This window comes from Ascaphus truei, chromosome 14 (genome assembly GCF_040206685.1).
Source record: "Ascaphus truei isolate aAscTru1 chromosome 14, aAscTru1.hap1, whole genome shotgun sequence".
Taxonomy (NCBI): Eukaryota; Metazoa; Chordata; class Amphibia; order Anura; family Ascaphidae; genus Ascaphus; species Ascaphus truei.
The window spans coordinates 28,740,930-28,757,291 of NC_134496.1; the positions used below are offsets into that span (position 1 = coordinate 28,740,930).

A 16,362-nucleotide genomic window follows, 5' to 3' on the forward strand; every position below is an offset into this window, starting at 1 on the left:
GAGCTTGCAGCTTTTCCTTTTGTTTTCACTGCATTTCTCTCGTGATAGCACCTTGTTATTTTACATTATTCCCATTGATTACCATTACTTAATAATAATAACAACTTTATTTCATATAGCACTTTTCTCCCAATAGGACTCAAAGCGCTTCACAATTATAGTATACTGCACAATACATTGCACATAGGAATTTTACAGACACGGTCCCTGCAATCTATATTTACAAGCTATGATTTTAGTGCCTGAGGCACAGGGACAAGTGACTTGCCCAAGGTCACAAGGTGCCAACACCGGAATTGAACCAGGTTCCCCTGATTCAAACTCTGTCATTGTTCACATATAGTCAGCACCTTTACTCACTTCAAAAAGGCATACATTACATCTAGCAAACCAAGAACAGAATATGGGCGACAAACAAGGAGAAGGGGGGGTGGGGGGTGGCGGGGTGGGGGGAGTTCCTGGCACTCACTGACGTGTAGAAAGAAAATGTGAAAGCGGATATGCCAAAAATAATCAATTTAATGTAAGGATAGAGCAAAAAAAGCACAAAGTACTAAACCTGAAAAATGCTAAACACAAGAGCAGCACATAGGACTATAGGAGTCCTCGGTGAAATAGTGAAGGAGAAATACACAGGGACAGGGAAACAAAGGACAACTACACACTGGGTAGGGTAGGTGGGAGCAGGTTAAAAAGGGAAAATAGGGGGGCAACGTTTCTTAGTAATGACCCCTTCCTCAGGCCCGTTCCCAAATGTTATAAAGACCTATGGTACTTCCCTATACCCTGTGTACAAAAATAAATCCCAATCCTAAATATAGTACAAACAAGCTAAAACTAATAGAGCTAAAAGGTCAATAAATCAAGGAAAAAGTCCATCACAGTTTGGCACAAAGTTCACCAACAGCTCAGAGGGAGATAATGTAAAGTATACTGCTCTAGGTTAAGCCGTGGTCTTCCTCTCAAGTCTCCTGCTGGTGGCGTCAGAAAATGGCTGCTGGCATCAGAATTAATTTTTTGTAGAACATGGGCGACGTTTCAGACCTGACGGTCCTCTCTCAAGAAGAGCTTGACACAGGTCCGTCAGGTCTGAAACGTCGCCCGTATTTGTTCTTGTTTTGCTAGATGTAATAAAAGTATACTTTTTTGATACCACACCATAGTGAGTGCTGCAGACTTTTTCTGTTGCTATATATTATCTTGGGCTGGATGGTGATCCTGACCCTGCTGGAAGCTAAGTATTTTTCTACGACACACACATATACACTCACCACATCCCCTGCACTGGAGAATTCCTTATTCACCAGACTCTCAAGAGCCATCCAACGTACTGGTCGGTTCTCGTTGTCTCCGAGGCAATGGTAATCCATGGGGAAGAGGTCCCTAGAAAGCGCGTTGTCTGTTATCTTTACCTGGAGCGACTCGTCAATTCTGAGGAGAAGCAATGTGTGAATCGTCACATCTAAACGACAACCGTAATAAGAAAGCTTAATAATAGGAAAATTAGTGACTCAGTTTTACACACGTGATCTGGACTTTACACACGAGAACCTATTTAAAAACAACAAATCGGACATGTATACGTATTTCAAATATTATACATTTTAAACAAATCTGTTGTAACCGAGCTTGAGAGTTTTTACCATCTGTAAACATTCTGATGACTAAAAGCAGTTTTAAAGCAAACATTTTATTTTTTGCTTTGTTTCATTTTCTGTATGTGTTCAATAGCAGCCTGAGGCTTACAGCCCATAGCAGTGTAAAGTACAAAGTACCACTATACAGGTTGATCTTTAACTTCACCCCTTATCTTTTGCATTTGAAAACTACATTGAATATATCCTCACAATACACAAGAGTGGAGGGTTCTTCTTCCTTGGCTGAGAAAGCACCCCCCTAAACGACCAAATGTATCCTTAATGGTGCCTACACGTTAAATCGTGAACCACTGGGTTATGGAAATGGAGCTGTGATGTTTATTCTGGAGTTCTTAGAATTCTCCCGTGCAGGGATACTTACACACAATTTCTAGCAGCAAGGTCTTTGTGGATGACTTCTCGTCTGGCCAAGTAGCTCATCCCACAGGCAATCTGAATAGCCATGTGCACGAGATCCTGCTGGGAAATGGCCTAAGGAGAGGAACGTGTGTGTGTGTCAAAGCAATGAAGAAGTCAAATGAAAAACAGAGTAGTTCTTACTAATCCCGCAGCCTAGCAGAAACTTTCTGTAGCAGTTAGACCACACACAAAAACATTCTAAGGAACCAGCAAGCCATCTAGTAAATTAACTATTCGTTATCTCGTTCGCAGGTACATGGGTCAGCTAAGTGTTCCTCTATAATATTCACAATGTTACACATGTCAACTGTTTAGAATCAGACTGAATAAAATAGAAATAATCAGGAAGGGTTACTGTATGCAATATAATGTAATCAACAAAACTATTTTTTTTTTATGATCAAACATGATGATATGGATTGGACACCCTTACCATAAAACACAGCCATTGTTTGCACTTTGCACGGTGGTTGAAATTACCCCCTTTTGATTTCGCACCTCAGGACGCGTGCGGTGTAAACAGATGAATAACAAAGCACATTCCAACACATCTTGCACTGAAACGAGTCTGGACATTTCTCTTGCACAGGATGTAGTGGTACAGTAGCTATTATATGGAGGGCAAATAAGTTGAATGGGGAATTCAGCCCCACGCAGAACTGAACTAAACTAATGACCGCAATGTATTTAAGAGCTTTATTCTTTGTGATTGACACTTTGCAGGATAAAAATCGGACATGCAATTATATTGTTTTTATATTTAATTCTTTCCCCTGCCTTTCTTGCTTTACAATGGAGAGTCTGAAACAGGGAAGGGCTGCGACAGTCAATATGGTTTGATTTACCCAAATGATAAGCTACTGAGAATTACTGTACAGTATGTACTTTTCATGATCGTCAAAGGGGACGGGATTTCAGAGAAATAAGGTCAGTAAAAATCACCCATGCTGGTCTGCAAACATATCCAGGATAAAAGTTACAAATTATTTAAAGACATACATTTGTCTGAAGTATTTTTTATCTTTTTTGCCTCGGATTAAACTATTAACATATTACAGTCATTAGATTTCTATGGTCCCAAATGAGTCTGCACCTTTAGGAGGCGGCTATGCTTTTTTTGACCTCACTGTACAGTTAACTGTGCACATGAACCTTAAAAGGCAGCTCTATTGTGTCTGTAATGTTCCAGCACATGCATTGCTGCATACATTGGCAGCTTAGTATAATAACAGGCTAGATTTTATATGCCTGTTAAAACTTCAACATCAATCAAAATCAAAACACAGATCACATTGAATTCCCATAAGGAATCTGCAACATAAAATACTTCACATCCGTCATGCACATCTTTAGAAAGCCAAGAAAACTATAAACTAACTTGTCCAAACTAGCATGAATATTTTCATAGGCGTGAAGGTGGCTATGTGGGGAAAAGCTTTTCCTTTTCAAATGATATAACCTTGTCAAAATAAATAGAGAGATATAAAAAGGTAAAAGAACGTTCAGATTATACGAAGTAAAAATGGAAATTAAACAGGCTTATAAAAAGGAGACCGTGAACAAAATTACTTGGGCCCAGATCCATAAAAGGGTGCTAAATTTGAGCACACCTTTACTCCAATTAATTTCTAATAGAGTAAAGGTGTGCTTTAACGTAAGACCCTTTTGTGGGTCTTGGCCTTAGTCGATTGAAAATGTAAATAATCTTTAGTACAATATATCCCCACACTGTTCTATATAGTTTTAATGTGGATGCTTTATCTGCTTTAGAAATGTTGCCAGTTTTAGGAAGTAATAGTAAAGTTCAATGAGACGGTCTTCATAATGTTGTAAATAAGAAAACCGCAGTGACACAAGACACTATAGAAATGTTTATAAGCAGAGCGGATACCTTCCCAAAGAGGAGGCAATCCAATGTGGAATAAATAGAGGACTTTATCACTCAGTTAAAAGTCAGTTGTGATGTAACCCAGAAAATTTGAAGGAGATCTGGGAAAGACTTCCCAAGCACTCTTTATGCACAGCAATCCTACAGCTGGGATACAAATTATTCTCATGCTTGCCGGTCTTTAGACCAAAGTAATTGTTGGCGATGATGTGGATGGTCTGGCACAGTAGTTCATATTTACTGATCCTGCCATATTACACAACTGCTCTCCTTGGTCACATCGCAGGCACTGTTAGACCCCTGGGTCTGTTTACTGCACAAACCAAGCCTTGATGCCAGCAAGTCTCGTCACTGCCTTACAGCCCAGATCACAGTAGCAACTACTGCAAGAGTTTGAAAATGGTGTTCATGACATACTTTTCTCAGGTAATAAGCAATACCAGTGACATCTGTATCGTGGAAATAACGGTCTAATTGATATCTATATCGATCTAGATCTATAAATACACACTTTAAACATGGTGATGTACTTACTTCTTATTGGAATAACAGACTTGCTTAAGAACAGCTCACACAACTTAGCAAGTACATTTAATACAACAATTCCCACATGTGGTACTACTATGTTTTCTTTGAAATGTATTCTTGTGACACAACATCGACTCCTTTATTATGTTAATGTAACTTTTCCCTGCTCGAAGTACATCCTATCATACAGGTATGTCTTAGGCTACGGCCCCAGTGCCTGTGCTGCACGCGCGCCTGCGAGGCTGGCGCCGGTCTACAGTGAGCTGCAGGGGAAAAGACAGGGGTGTGGGGGGGCATGACGGGGGCGCGGTCATGACATCACCCGGCAGGTTCGCCCTCATTGGCTGAACCGTCGGGGGCGTGGCCTAGCACTCCGTCGCTAGATCTAATCACAATTTTAACATGTCTGAAAAACTTACCGCACAGCGCGGCGGCCGCGCATCGCAGCGGGCCTGGCCCCATTGAGGGGCGGCTCTTGTCCTCGCAGCACCCGCCATAGCGAGCACTGCAGCAGCCAGCGGGGACCAAGCCTAGGGCTGCGGCAAGGCAAGAGCGCGTTGGCGCTCATGCGCGATGACGTCACACGCTCCTACTTGGCCAGGCGATTTGTGGCTGGCTTGAGGCGTGTCGGGGGGGTGCAGCCAAGACGTCACGGACCTGGTTCGCCCTCATTTGGTGAACCGCTCACGTGACGCGTGAGTGTCAGATTCAAATTTGCTTGCTTTTCATGCATCTAAGCGCTGAGCAAGCACAGGCTCTCGCTCACAATGCAGCAATGTGTTTCATCGTGGCCAGCGTGAGCGCGCGCGCCCAGCGCCACCCTGGACGAGGCCTTACTCTACACCCACATCCTGACATTTTTGGTTTACTCCATTGTACGTTCCTTATGTTTTGCAACTATTTCCTTTTTTATAAAATGGTACAACTCTTAAAATAAAGTGGTATAAAATAAAGGATAAGATGGCAGTGGATTATAAGGGACATTAGACTACATGCCAATTGATTTACACTGGGACAGTCTAAGCCACACCTAGTAGGCCACCTAGAATCTTTCGGCAATGTCATAAGTGAAATGAAAAGGTAGTGAAGATAGTCTACAAGTGGATAGTTTCACCTGTCCAACTCAATACTAACCTCTATGGGCCCTCACAGCCTATTCAATTTGCTCTACTGAAGACAATTAGGCATAGCAGTACTAGTCTAGTACTAAAAGTGTTAAGCAATAGGTTTACCAGTGAACAGGCAAACCATGTAGAACACCCAATACACGCGGCAAAAATTAAACTACTTTAACAGTTTGTGGCTGTTTTGATTAACCATGAATGTGAAGGCATCTTGACATGAAGAATGAACCTTTGCTGGCCAAGAATACAAGTCAAAGGGCAACATTTGACTCAGAGGAAAAGCCATCAGAAGCTTGGCACTGTGCTAGCACCGGAGGCGACTTAAAGACTGAGGGCAGAGGAGTGTTTTTTTAACTTTATTTGAGGAGGAGGGTATCAAGGGGAAAACAGAGACTGTTTTCTGTGCATGATAGACATTCAGAGAAATTCAGGTAATATGTAAAGTTCTCAATAAAAATTGCCACACATTCATCTGGCCTCTCCTGAGACCAAAGTTCACATCCTCACATTCAGCTTTTCCTCTGCAAACTGGCAACTTTTTTCAGGTTCAATGGGTTTTCCTACCAACGGAGGGACAGTTTGGGAGCCTCCCTGACTAGGACAGCACTGTGTTTGCCTGAATGAAGCACTACACCCCTGATGACTTTAACCCCTAGGCTACCAGGGGGACAAGCAACACATTGCCGTGCAACACATGGGAGTCCATATCCATAAGTAACAGTGGGGAAAAATCCACTCCAAGGTTCCTCATGGCATAGTTCTCTTTAATTACTTTTCATCACATGCACCCCCTCTATCGCCTCTGCTTCCATTTGTTGTCATTGCTTCTGGGCCCTTCACACTTGGTAAAACATAATGATCTCATGTTTGGGTGCTGTCCGTACCAAACTATTGTTTCCACTGCATCTTCCCAAAAACAAACAGATAACGGAGTATCTTTCAACTGACACCAACATATATTTATCTTATGTTGCAACGTCTACTAGATTAGCTAGCCTTAACGTTTTTCCTGTTTGGTGGGTGTGTGTGTGGGTATATATATATATATATACAGGCATACCCCACATTAACGTACGCAATGGGACAGGAGCATGTATGTAAAGCGAAAAAGTCCCTTATACGTGCATAACTGATGTAAATAACGCATTTGTAACAGGCTCTATAGTCTCCCCGCTTGCGCACAGCTTCGGTACAGGTAGAGGTGGTATTGCTGTTCAGGACGTGCTGACAGGCGCATGCGCGAGCTGCTGTTTGCCTATTGGGCGATATGTACTTACTCGCGAGTGTACTTAAAGTGAGTGTCCTTAAAGCGGGGTATGATATATATATATATATATATGTATATATATATATATATATGTGTATATATATATATACAGTATGTATATATATATATATATATATATATATATATATGTATATATGTGTGTGTATATATATATATATATATATATATATATATATATATATATATATATATATATATATATATATATATGTGTGTGTATATATATATATATATATATATATGTCGGTGTATAAAAAACCAGGATAGGATCATTTAAGTCTTTCTGGGTAAATTGATCCATCTGTTAAATTCTTGGAAGCCTTTATTATTTTATTATCATTATTATTATAAAAAAAAAAAAGTTTAGATAATGGGTGACATACATCGTCATGTAGTGGTTCTGCATTGCACATTGCATTTTCCTAGCATCACAAATTTGGGCGTTTGCAAGGCTCGACAGAAAGGGTATTTTTTTAAGCAGGGAAATAAATGTTTATCTTGTCGTAGCACCGGGAGAGTATACAATACTAATCTCTTCATCTGCCATGGAATGCAAAGTTGTTGAGCGAAACATTGCAAAAGAATGTAAAAACGGTGCTTGCAGGCATGTGTTTTTTATGTAATAGGTGGACGATGGTTTTGTGCGTTTTAACTGTGGCAGCCAAAGGAGGGGTCGATAATGGGAAGTCCAAATTCCTCCTCATCACTAAGCAATGTTTCAGACAAATAATAAGCCTATGACCTAGGGATGAGCAAAATTTGGAGACCTGATTGTTTCCTATGGGTCCTATACGTGTTCAGAATATTTGGATTTACACACACAGGCAGAACCGAAATGTTCCACTGGGACTACTTCTAACTTTGAAAGCCGACACAAATATTTGCATTCCTGTAACTTATGTGGTTTATGATAAAATTGTGCAGAAACAAGTTCTGCTGGAGACTCCTCAGATTAGACGGAGACATTCAAGAAGCAAGGTTTTAGAGGCAAACATTTAGTAGGAAGTGCAACATTTTACGGTTCAAGGCTGGGTATGGTTAACCGTCATGAAGTTTTATCACAATGAAATTTATGACGAACACATCTAATTGGGATTTTCCTGAAATCCGAAAACCCTTAGGGGGTATGAAGAAGCTTAGGTTCCTGGAGGGTGCTTTAGTTTGAATTCCTGCTCAGACATGTATCTGCTGTTACTAATCTTTGACAAAGAAGTGTGCGTATTTCCTGCTCATGACAACAGAGCTTGTTGGTATTGCCCATTAACAAAATGTCAATTAGAGAGAAATCTGTGCAAATTAGGAGTCCGCAAAGCTGTGTTCGCAATGAAGACGCAAGTCTACACAGGATACAGCCCATACACAAGAACGATGATTCAGTACTGTATGTTTAATAAGAGGCATCCATTGGGTAGTGGAATAGGACTCAAATATTGCGTTGATAATATATATCTTCATAAAACAGATACCAGACATAGGCATCCAGTTCTATGAGTACGGTGTTTGCCAGCAGAAAGTGGCGATCCCACATTGTACTTTAACCATATCTTTGAGTCACCCTCCTTAGTTTCAGTTACGTACTTTAAATTACACATTGTTCTACATTTCCCTCTGTCCTTTTTCCCCAGGCATCAGGAGTCTTTGCAGTCTATTCACTGACATGCGATGATAATCAGTCATTACCAGCTATTTATGTGAACATTTATTAGCAACTGATAACCGCTATTACTTTTCAACCTCTTCACTGCCAGGGAGGCCAGAAACACTCACATCATTAGCAGTTTGGTAAGTTTACCTGAGGGTTATTGGCTTCCACTAACTTGCACTGCCGCAGAAACAGCTTCAGGTTCCCCCAGTTCATAAAGGGCAGCAGCACCATTGGTTTCTCTGCGTCCTCTATACAGACGTGACCGATGGGGAGCAGGTTCCTAGAAAGCAAGAAAGAGGAGAAGTCAGTGTGGGACAGGAAGTCAATGATAAATCACCAAGAGAGTCCATAGAAACATAGAATTTGGCAGCAGATAAGACCCCCGAGGCCTACTCAGTTTACTCATTTTCTTATCTGTATTAAAATCTCAGACCCTATTGGATCCTTGGGTCTCTTTCATATTTAGGATGTCAGTCTATCCCAAGCATACTTGATCTCCTCTACTGTATTAGCCTCTAAAACCTCAGTTGGGAGGCTATTCCATGATGTACTTCCTCACATTTCACCCTCCAGCTTCAGAGCATTATAACTTATCATTTTCCCACATTATGCCGTACACCTAACAGAATAAATGGCACAGATGTTACAGTACACACCACTACCATTAGTGTTCATACCAAGCTAAGAAAAATGCAGTGATTTGGGCCGAGTTGTTTAGTTTTTTTCTCTTCTATAGCGCTACGCTGTACTTCAAACAGAACGTTTTAGACAGGTCCCTGCCCACAGAGCTTACAACCTAAATTTGTATGCACTGGCAGAAAGGGAGATGAAGTTACTTGCTGGCCTTGAGATTCAAACCCACTTCAAAGGCAGCAAAATGAACACCAGAGTGTTCCTTACTTGCATTCTAGAATGCCCATTTACAAGGCCAATGTTAAAGGTGTAAGATCACATGTTACATGGGTGATTGCTTTCACTTTCCAGTAACCCCAGTATGTTTTGTGAAGTGTGATCTTTACTCAGAAAATAACTCCTCAATGTTGACTGTTACAAGTTAACAAACTCCTTTGTGCTCAAATCTCTTACTGGAAGCAGTGGGGTTAATATGATAGTAACCAGATTTAGACTTCATTGGAGGGATTAAGACCTCCCCAAACCCCCCTCACAAAAGGCAGGTCGCACAAATTTCACTTAAACCCTGTGTGCTCACGCTGACAGGTTAATGCGCATGGAATAAAGAACCAGGGGCCACAGCAGTCAACCGGGATGTTTGATATGTTTGATACGTAGATTGCATGAAAGAACATGTTATCTGACAAACCCAGATACCTGTAACAGAAAGTGGGATCTAATTACAACCTGTATTCTTTGCCCCACATAAATCAAGGCTTTGCTTTTAAACTTCACAGACATACCAGCTTCTCTTTCATATAAATTGTCTTTATTTTGCAGCAGTTCTCCTCATCACAAACTTCTTGAAGTAGTTTTCTCTTTCGGAACCCTCTTTTAAAAATTTTTTTTGCCGATTCTCCTGGTAACGGAGACTTTTGAAGATTTTGGTTGGTGTACAGACCAACCTACTAACCAAAGTGGTGTATTTTGTATACTATGTAATATCTATTATTGCAGTATTTGCAGTCAGACGTAGATCTGCAAAGTTGCCAAGTTCATCTTAAATGATGGAACGTAAAAACATTACAGATGGTGATACAGTGAGGTAGAATTTTCTTGTTTTGAGTGCTGCAAGTCCCCTTGTTCCTAGAATGAGGTTTTAAGTGCATTTATTGAATATATAACTAACTTCCCCTCACTACTCCACCAAGCTCCCTCAATTCTAATTTGAAGACCTAACAACCTTCATAATGAAGCATTTTTCATAGATACTCATCACAACTTTACTGCACACGCTCAATGCACAATTTCCCCCTCCAACACATGCTCTAGAAATCATTGTACGTCTACATATTGCTACTGCAAATCAACTTAAATTCCACTTCGATAGTGAGCTCTTTAGGACAGAAACTCTTCTCCTAAAGTTTGCTTTTATTTAATCCCCTTCACCTAATTTTATACCACATTTTCCAGTGATGTATCTGGTATATTGTTGAGTGCTGTGTACACAATTGGGGCTAAATAAAGAGAGACATGCTAACATACAATATTCTTGGCTGTGAACATAAAAATTAGCATACCAATACATCAATTCACCATACAAAAGCCACTGTTTAGTGAATAATTCCCTCAGAGGATCATTTATGCTGATCGGGAACTAAAAATGTAGCCGGGTTCTAGAAACCAAGAGAATGAAACAAAATAAAAACAACTGAACCGATTTCTATAACTTACTGATCATGCAAAGAATTGCAAAACCACATCTGTTCAATACAAATGCAGTTCAGAGCTTATTTACTTCATTGGAAGCTAGTATGTTTAAGTGATTGAAATAGACAATGCTAGTTATAATTTGCGTTCAAATCTTTGATGACAACCACAATCTCTCTCAGCACATTACACATCAGTTTAAACTTTCGCCAAGTGACAGATCAACAAGTCGGAGTTCTGCAGATGTGAGCAGCATTGCAAAATGTACTCAAACAAGGGGGAAATAAATTGGTGTTCTTTCAGAGTTCAAGCCAGGAACACTGACATCAAACCCCTTTGCCACAGGGCACAAGCGAGTAAAACAATCAAATCAGTATTGAAGATGTTCTCGGAACACAAACGTGATTTAGAAATATGCACCGACACATGAGAATGGCCCGCAGCATCTAAAACACAGACACAGAAAAAGTACGTAACAGGACCAATTAAGGAAACCATAGAACAGATTAATGAAAAAAATACGAGAAGCAGGAGAAAAGCAGAGTTCTAGGATTACATTGCATTTATTTAATTAATTAAAGAAATCCTGTTTTCTATTTTTTTTTTTTACATTTTTGTATAGTTATAGGATTAAAGCAGGGGGTCTCCGGAGCTGGACTGTAATTTCAGCTCCAGGATCCCCCTGCCTCCCAAGATATTTACTTCCATAGGGGATGCCGGGAGCAGCTCTGGCGAAATGGAGGATTTAAAGCTTCCACGTCATGCGGGCCAATAGGAAGCAGTGACGTCGTTCCCCGAGACTATCTATTGGCCCGCGTGACCAGGACATTTAAACCTGCAGAGCTGCTCCCGGCATCACCTACTGAGGTAAGAATCTCGGGGAGCAGGGGGTCTCCGAAGCGGAAATAAACAGTTCAGCTCCAGAGACTCCTTGATTCCCAACTGGGGGGGGGGGGGGGGGGTGACAAAGATTCTGGTCATTGATAGTACAGTATGTATGTGAATTGTTTGAGCACAGGCTGCAAAAACAGAGTAGGGTCTCAGCACTCCGTTGAAAGTCCTGGGATGCAACATTAACCAATTTATTGTTGGTTGCTTTACAGTTTGTGGTTGTGCCCTGTGAGGGGGATTGGGATTATGCACTAGATAGAACACGGGACAAAAGAAGAAGTGTTATACCAAACCGCGAAATGCTCATCTTGGGAAAAGAAGAGAAAGTCGAGAAAGATTTTTTATTAGGATGATGAAATAAGCAGGGTGAGAAACTGCTCTGTGTCACAGTGGGAATTAAACGTGTGTGTATCACAGTCAGCCTAAATACTTGCTCAAACCAAGATCACAGGTGTAATTATATGGTATAGGGATTTCACAAAGCCAGCTCTGTAAGAGCAGGACAGTTGCTGCTTCCCAATCCTAAATCCGTACTCCTTTCTAATAATGTTACCCTGAGCAAATCCTGACATGCTACAGGAAAATAAGTTTATTATTCTTACACAAAAGAGTGATCACGCTTGCATTTCATTGCTTGGAAAGCTGCACACATTCAAAGGCTGTCTGTGTAAACTTAGAGGCAAGTTGCCACAAAGACAAAATGTTTGTGGGTTCAGAGATATCCTGGCATAAGTACACCGCAAATTAAGATTTTTGTTTACTTTCCATTATCCTAACCATCATTAGCGCTTCCTTGTGTTAAATACTTTTGATTGTCATTTACCAAAGGCAATTGTTTTAATTTCAGTTTTGCACCTATTTTGTAAAGTTTAAAAGAAAACGGTTAAATAATCGAGTTTAACCAATTGAATGCCAGAGCGGCAAATTACACACTGATGGTTGCTCTGGCACTCAAGGGGTTAAAGACTTGAAGATTAAAACAAATTAAATGTCATGTATGGGGAGCAAAAAAAAAGGCACCCAGTAGGATTCATCCAAATTAGTTGGGGTAATGGAGACTCTCACACAAAAATCCTAAGAGACACTTGTTCATATAGTACATGACCGGATAATAACATAAGTGCATTGGTCCATGGACTATCGGGACAGAACAGTCTTATGGTCTTCCATATACGGACTAGACACGTGTACAAGAACCTGAAGGCTGTCCACAGAATATTATCTTTCTGATTTAAGGCTGCAGTATTAAACTGGGTTAAACTGTGCTAATTACAGTGACTTAAAAATAGAATAATGACTAAAAAAAACAGTATTTTGTTGTTGAAAGTCTAAAAACGTTCCTTCATTTTAATTTGCAATGTGAAGTCTACATAGGGCAGGGGTACGTAAACTTTGTTGTTTGCGCCCCCTCTGCCTGCTGCCCCCCCCCTCTTACCTTTCCTCCGGCATAATTTGAAATCGCGTTGCCATTTGACTCCGCGTGGTCACGGTGACGTGTCGCCAGAAGCCGCCGGAGAGCAGGTAAAAGGCAGTTAGAGGCCTCTTGTGCTCCCGCAGCATTTTATTTAAATGTGGTGGGGAACGAGTGCGGGGCCTTTGTAAGTGCCGCCCCCCCAAAAAAAATTCACGCATAGGGGATGATTATTACATTGATAAATTGCATGCCATGAATGCGGTAATCAGATTTATATACATCTGCTACGTGTCTGAGCACCAAATGAGGTAAGGGGATAAAGGAAGATACAAATTCCCATGCAATAAAATAAAAAAATGTAAAAAGAATTCCACATAGTGAAATATAGCAATAACTGGGTTATTGATGCAGGAAAACAGCCATTCTATATTTCACTTCGCCACATTCTGCATCTTCAGTGGGTATATCCATCATTCCTTTGAGCGCCCTTTGTAAATATCTTCTTAGCTCCCCAGTTTGGCAAACAGTGGGTTAAAGCTTTTGGATAATTAAAAAAAAAAAAGTCTGCATGCCATCAATTAGCCTGCTCACCTGGGAAGTGACAGTTTGATAAGGAAGTCACAAATAAACAAACATTCTCCAACAGTGTTTTCTTTCAAGAAACAAGTGACATCTGGGAAGACCATAAAACCTCTCTGCTGTTGACACATATCCTGTGTAATTAGCACTGTAGCGCCTATAAGGGATTAATGCTTGTTCAGGGAACCAGATTAGCCAGAGTTTTTTCTCTGGCAGCAAAGAAAATGCCTATGGTTTAATCTTATATAAATAAAGTAATTCAACTAATTTAAGGTTCCACCAAAAATACGAACTATTCTCAAGACCAGCCAGGTTGCTGCCACCTGTTGTATAATGAAGTCCTTGTATGCACTTAACCTCATGAGTGTCCTCAAACACAGATAGGGTGACACCCTTGCCGTGCCAGGAGAACCCTTAACTCATCGCTATGCGTATATAGCTTCCGTTTTGATGGTGCAATTCTGCGACGAATTTAATTCCTACACTACTAGCTAAACATCCACAGCTCTGGATTCTTAGCATTGAGGCAGTTGTGGAATGTTTTCTGGCATCAATCTGTTTTCCCACTGCACAAGGAAAAAATACAGTTATCTGCGAAGATAACAGGTTAAAAGCCATTTGTTAAGCCATCTGTACTATTACAAAATTGCTTTTACAGAGATAACAGGACGCAGACAAATTCCTTCACAGTGAACGAGATCAAACATGGCAGGAGATTTAGAAGCAGGTTACAGAGATCCTTGAGAGTCCAGTATGAGAACACCCAATTAATGGATTTACTCATTATAATGTTTTAATCTAAGGGTTCCAAGTGAAATATAATATATAGCAGGATAAATTGTCTGGTTTTGTGGCAGTGAAGATTGCTTAAAAAAGGAATATAAAATGACCAAACCGAAAAAAATAGTGCTTATAAGCACTAATGCTGGCAGTGACAAGGCAAAGAGCGAATGCTCAGTAAACATCATCTGATTCAATCAAGACCTACTGTTCCACGTCGCTAAATATCACCGATGTTTAACTCAAGATGACCAGGAGACTGCTTCTGCACTGTGACTGGTATAAACCATGAAACACAAAGTGTGCCGGTTAAATTACTACTTTGTTGTATGTTGGTAGAATTATTTGACAATTGCTTTGTTTTAGGTCTATACAAATAGGCAAAGAACTGTGAGATGACTTAGAAGTATACAGAAATAAAGAGGTTTATTTGAAGAGAAACAATTTGCTATTCTCAAAACCATCAAAATAATGCCTTAGACCAGGGGATCCAAATTGTCACATTGTCGTTGAACACTTAGTAATAATATTATATATAATATATATATATCTTTCAAAAGCTCTGTATTTGAATATGATTATCAGCTATTAGTAGTGGTTGAGAAGCCACAGACTGCATATGAGAGGAATTTGGAATTGTGAAGGGCCTCGTGGAAACCATCAGTGGTCCATGGACCGCAGTTTAATAACCTCTGCCCTAGGAGACAGCGCACCATGGATCCGGGGGCTCACCTGTGATGAAGACCTCGCAGTTTGCAGCTTTCAGTCAGCATCATTGTGATTTGAACTTCAGAAGCTTGATCTAAAAGGGAGGGGAAAAAACAGCTTAGGAAGACCTTATTACTAAATATCAATGGAAAAAAAAATCTATGCGTTTATAAATTGGTGCAACCATCCCAGATTATCAATAGTTTTCAAAACAAAAAACCCTATAAAGAGCTAGACTGATTTCCTACAGGGTACGGTAAAAAAAAATAACACCAGACATTTGTAATAAGAGGACAGGTGAATGATAAATGGTGTCAATCAAAGACTGACGGCACACCAATAATGCTCAGATACAACCTTTAAATGACCTTCGATGAATTCCAAACATACGCAACTAATTCACTGCAAGTGGGTCAATAGAAAGTTTCTCGTCTTTCCAGGTGGGAAACAAAACCAAAATCTCAAAACAAGACTACACATCAGACAGAAGTGTGTGCTGCAAATATGGGGTGCAAAGACCACTCAGAAAATCAATAGTAAAGGCTCTATAGTGCGTGCGCTACGTTGCGCGCGGCAGGGAGCGTGGAACCGGCCGAACGGGAGGAAGATGAGAAAAAGAAAGCATTTGCGCCGCAACCGCCGCTGAAAATGTAAGTATGTGTGTGTATGTACAATGTTATTAAAAAAAATATTAAAGGATTTATTTATTTGAAACCATATTTAAACACACACACACACACACACACACACACACACACACACACACACACACACACACACACACACACACACACACACACACACACACACACACACACACACACACACACACACACACACACACACACACACACACACAAAACGTGTGCAGCACGTGCACGCGCCTTCGCACAGGCATGCGCGCACGGCCGCACACAGTATATAACAGCCCGTAACACCTTTTGCTTCTACAGGGTTAGAGAACAAGAGTGCTGGCAACACTATGTACTGTATGTAAAATGTATGTGCTGCCTTCTAATGTTCTAACGGCTTTGATACCAACATTTCTCCTTTGGCTGGTCATTATGTGCACTGATGTCTTGCTGTGTTCAGAAATAAACAGATGATCAGTGTAATGTTGGGGGGAAAAAAAAGTGGT

The 16,362-nt window shown here is 40.5% G+C and overlaps 1 protein-coding gene across 2 annotated transcripts in view; it reads right to left on the minus strand.

The window, feature by feature from the left end:
- Window positions 1–16,362, minus strand: part of RYK (receptor like tyrosine kinase) — a 115,851-nt gene that overhangs the window by 14,099 nt on the left and 85,390 nt on the right. For both annotated transcript variants that reach the window (XM_075570273.1, XM_075570272.1), the window contains exons 10-13: window positions 15,249–15,318; window positions 8,678–8,810; window positions 2,020–2,129; window positions 1,272–1,431 (exon numbers count right to left, since the gene is read on the minus strand). In XM_075570273.1, the coding sequence (XP_075426388.1) occupies window positions 1,272–1,431; window positions 2,020–2,129; window positions 8,678–8,810; window positions 15,249–15,318 (473 nt within the window). The remainder of the gene's footprint in view (window positions 1–1,271; window positions 1,432–2,019; window positions 2,130–8,677; window positions 8,811–15,248; window positions 15,319–16,362) is intronic.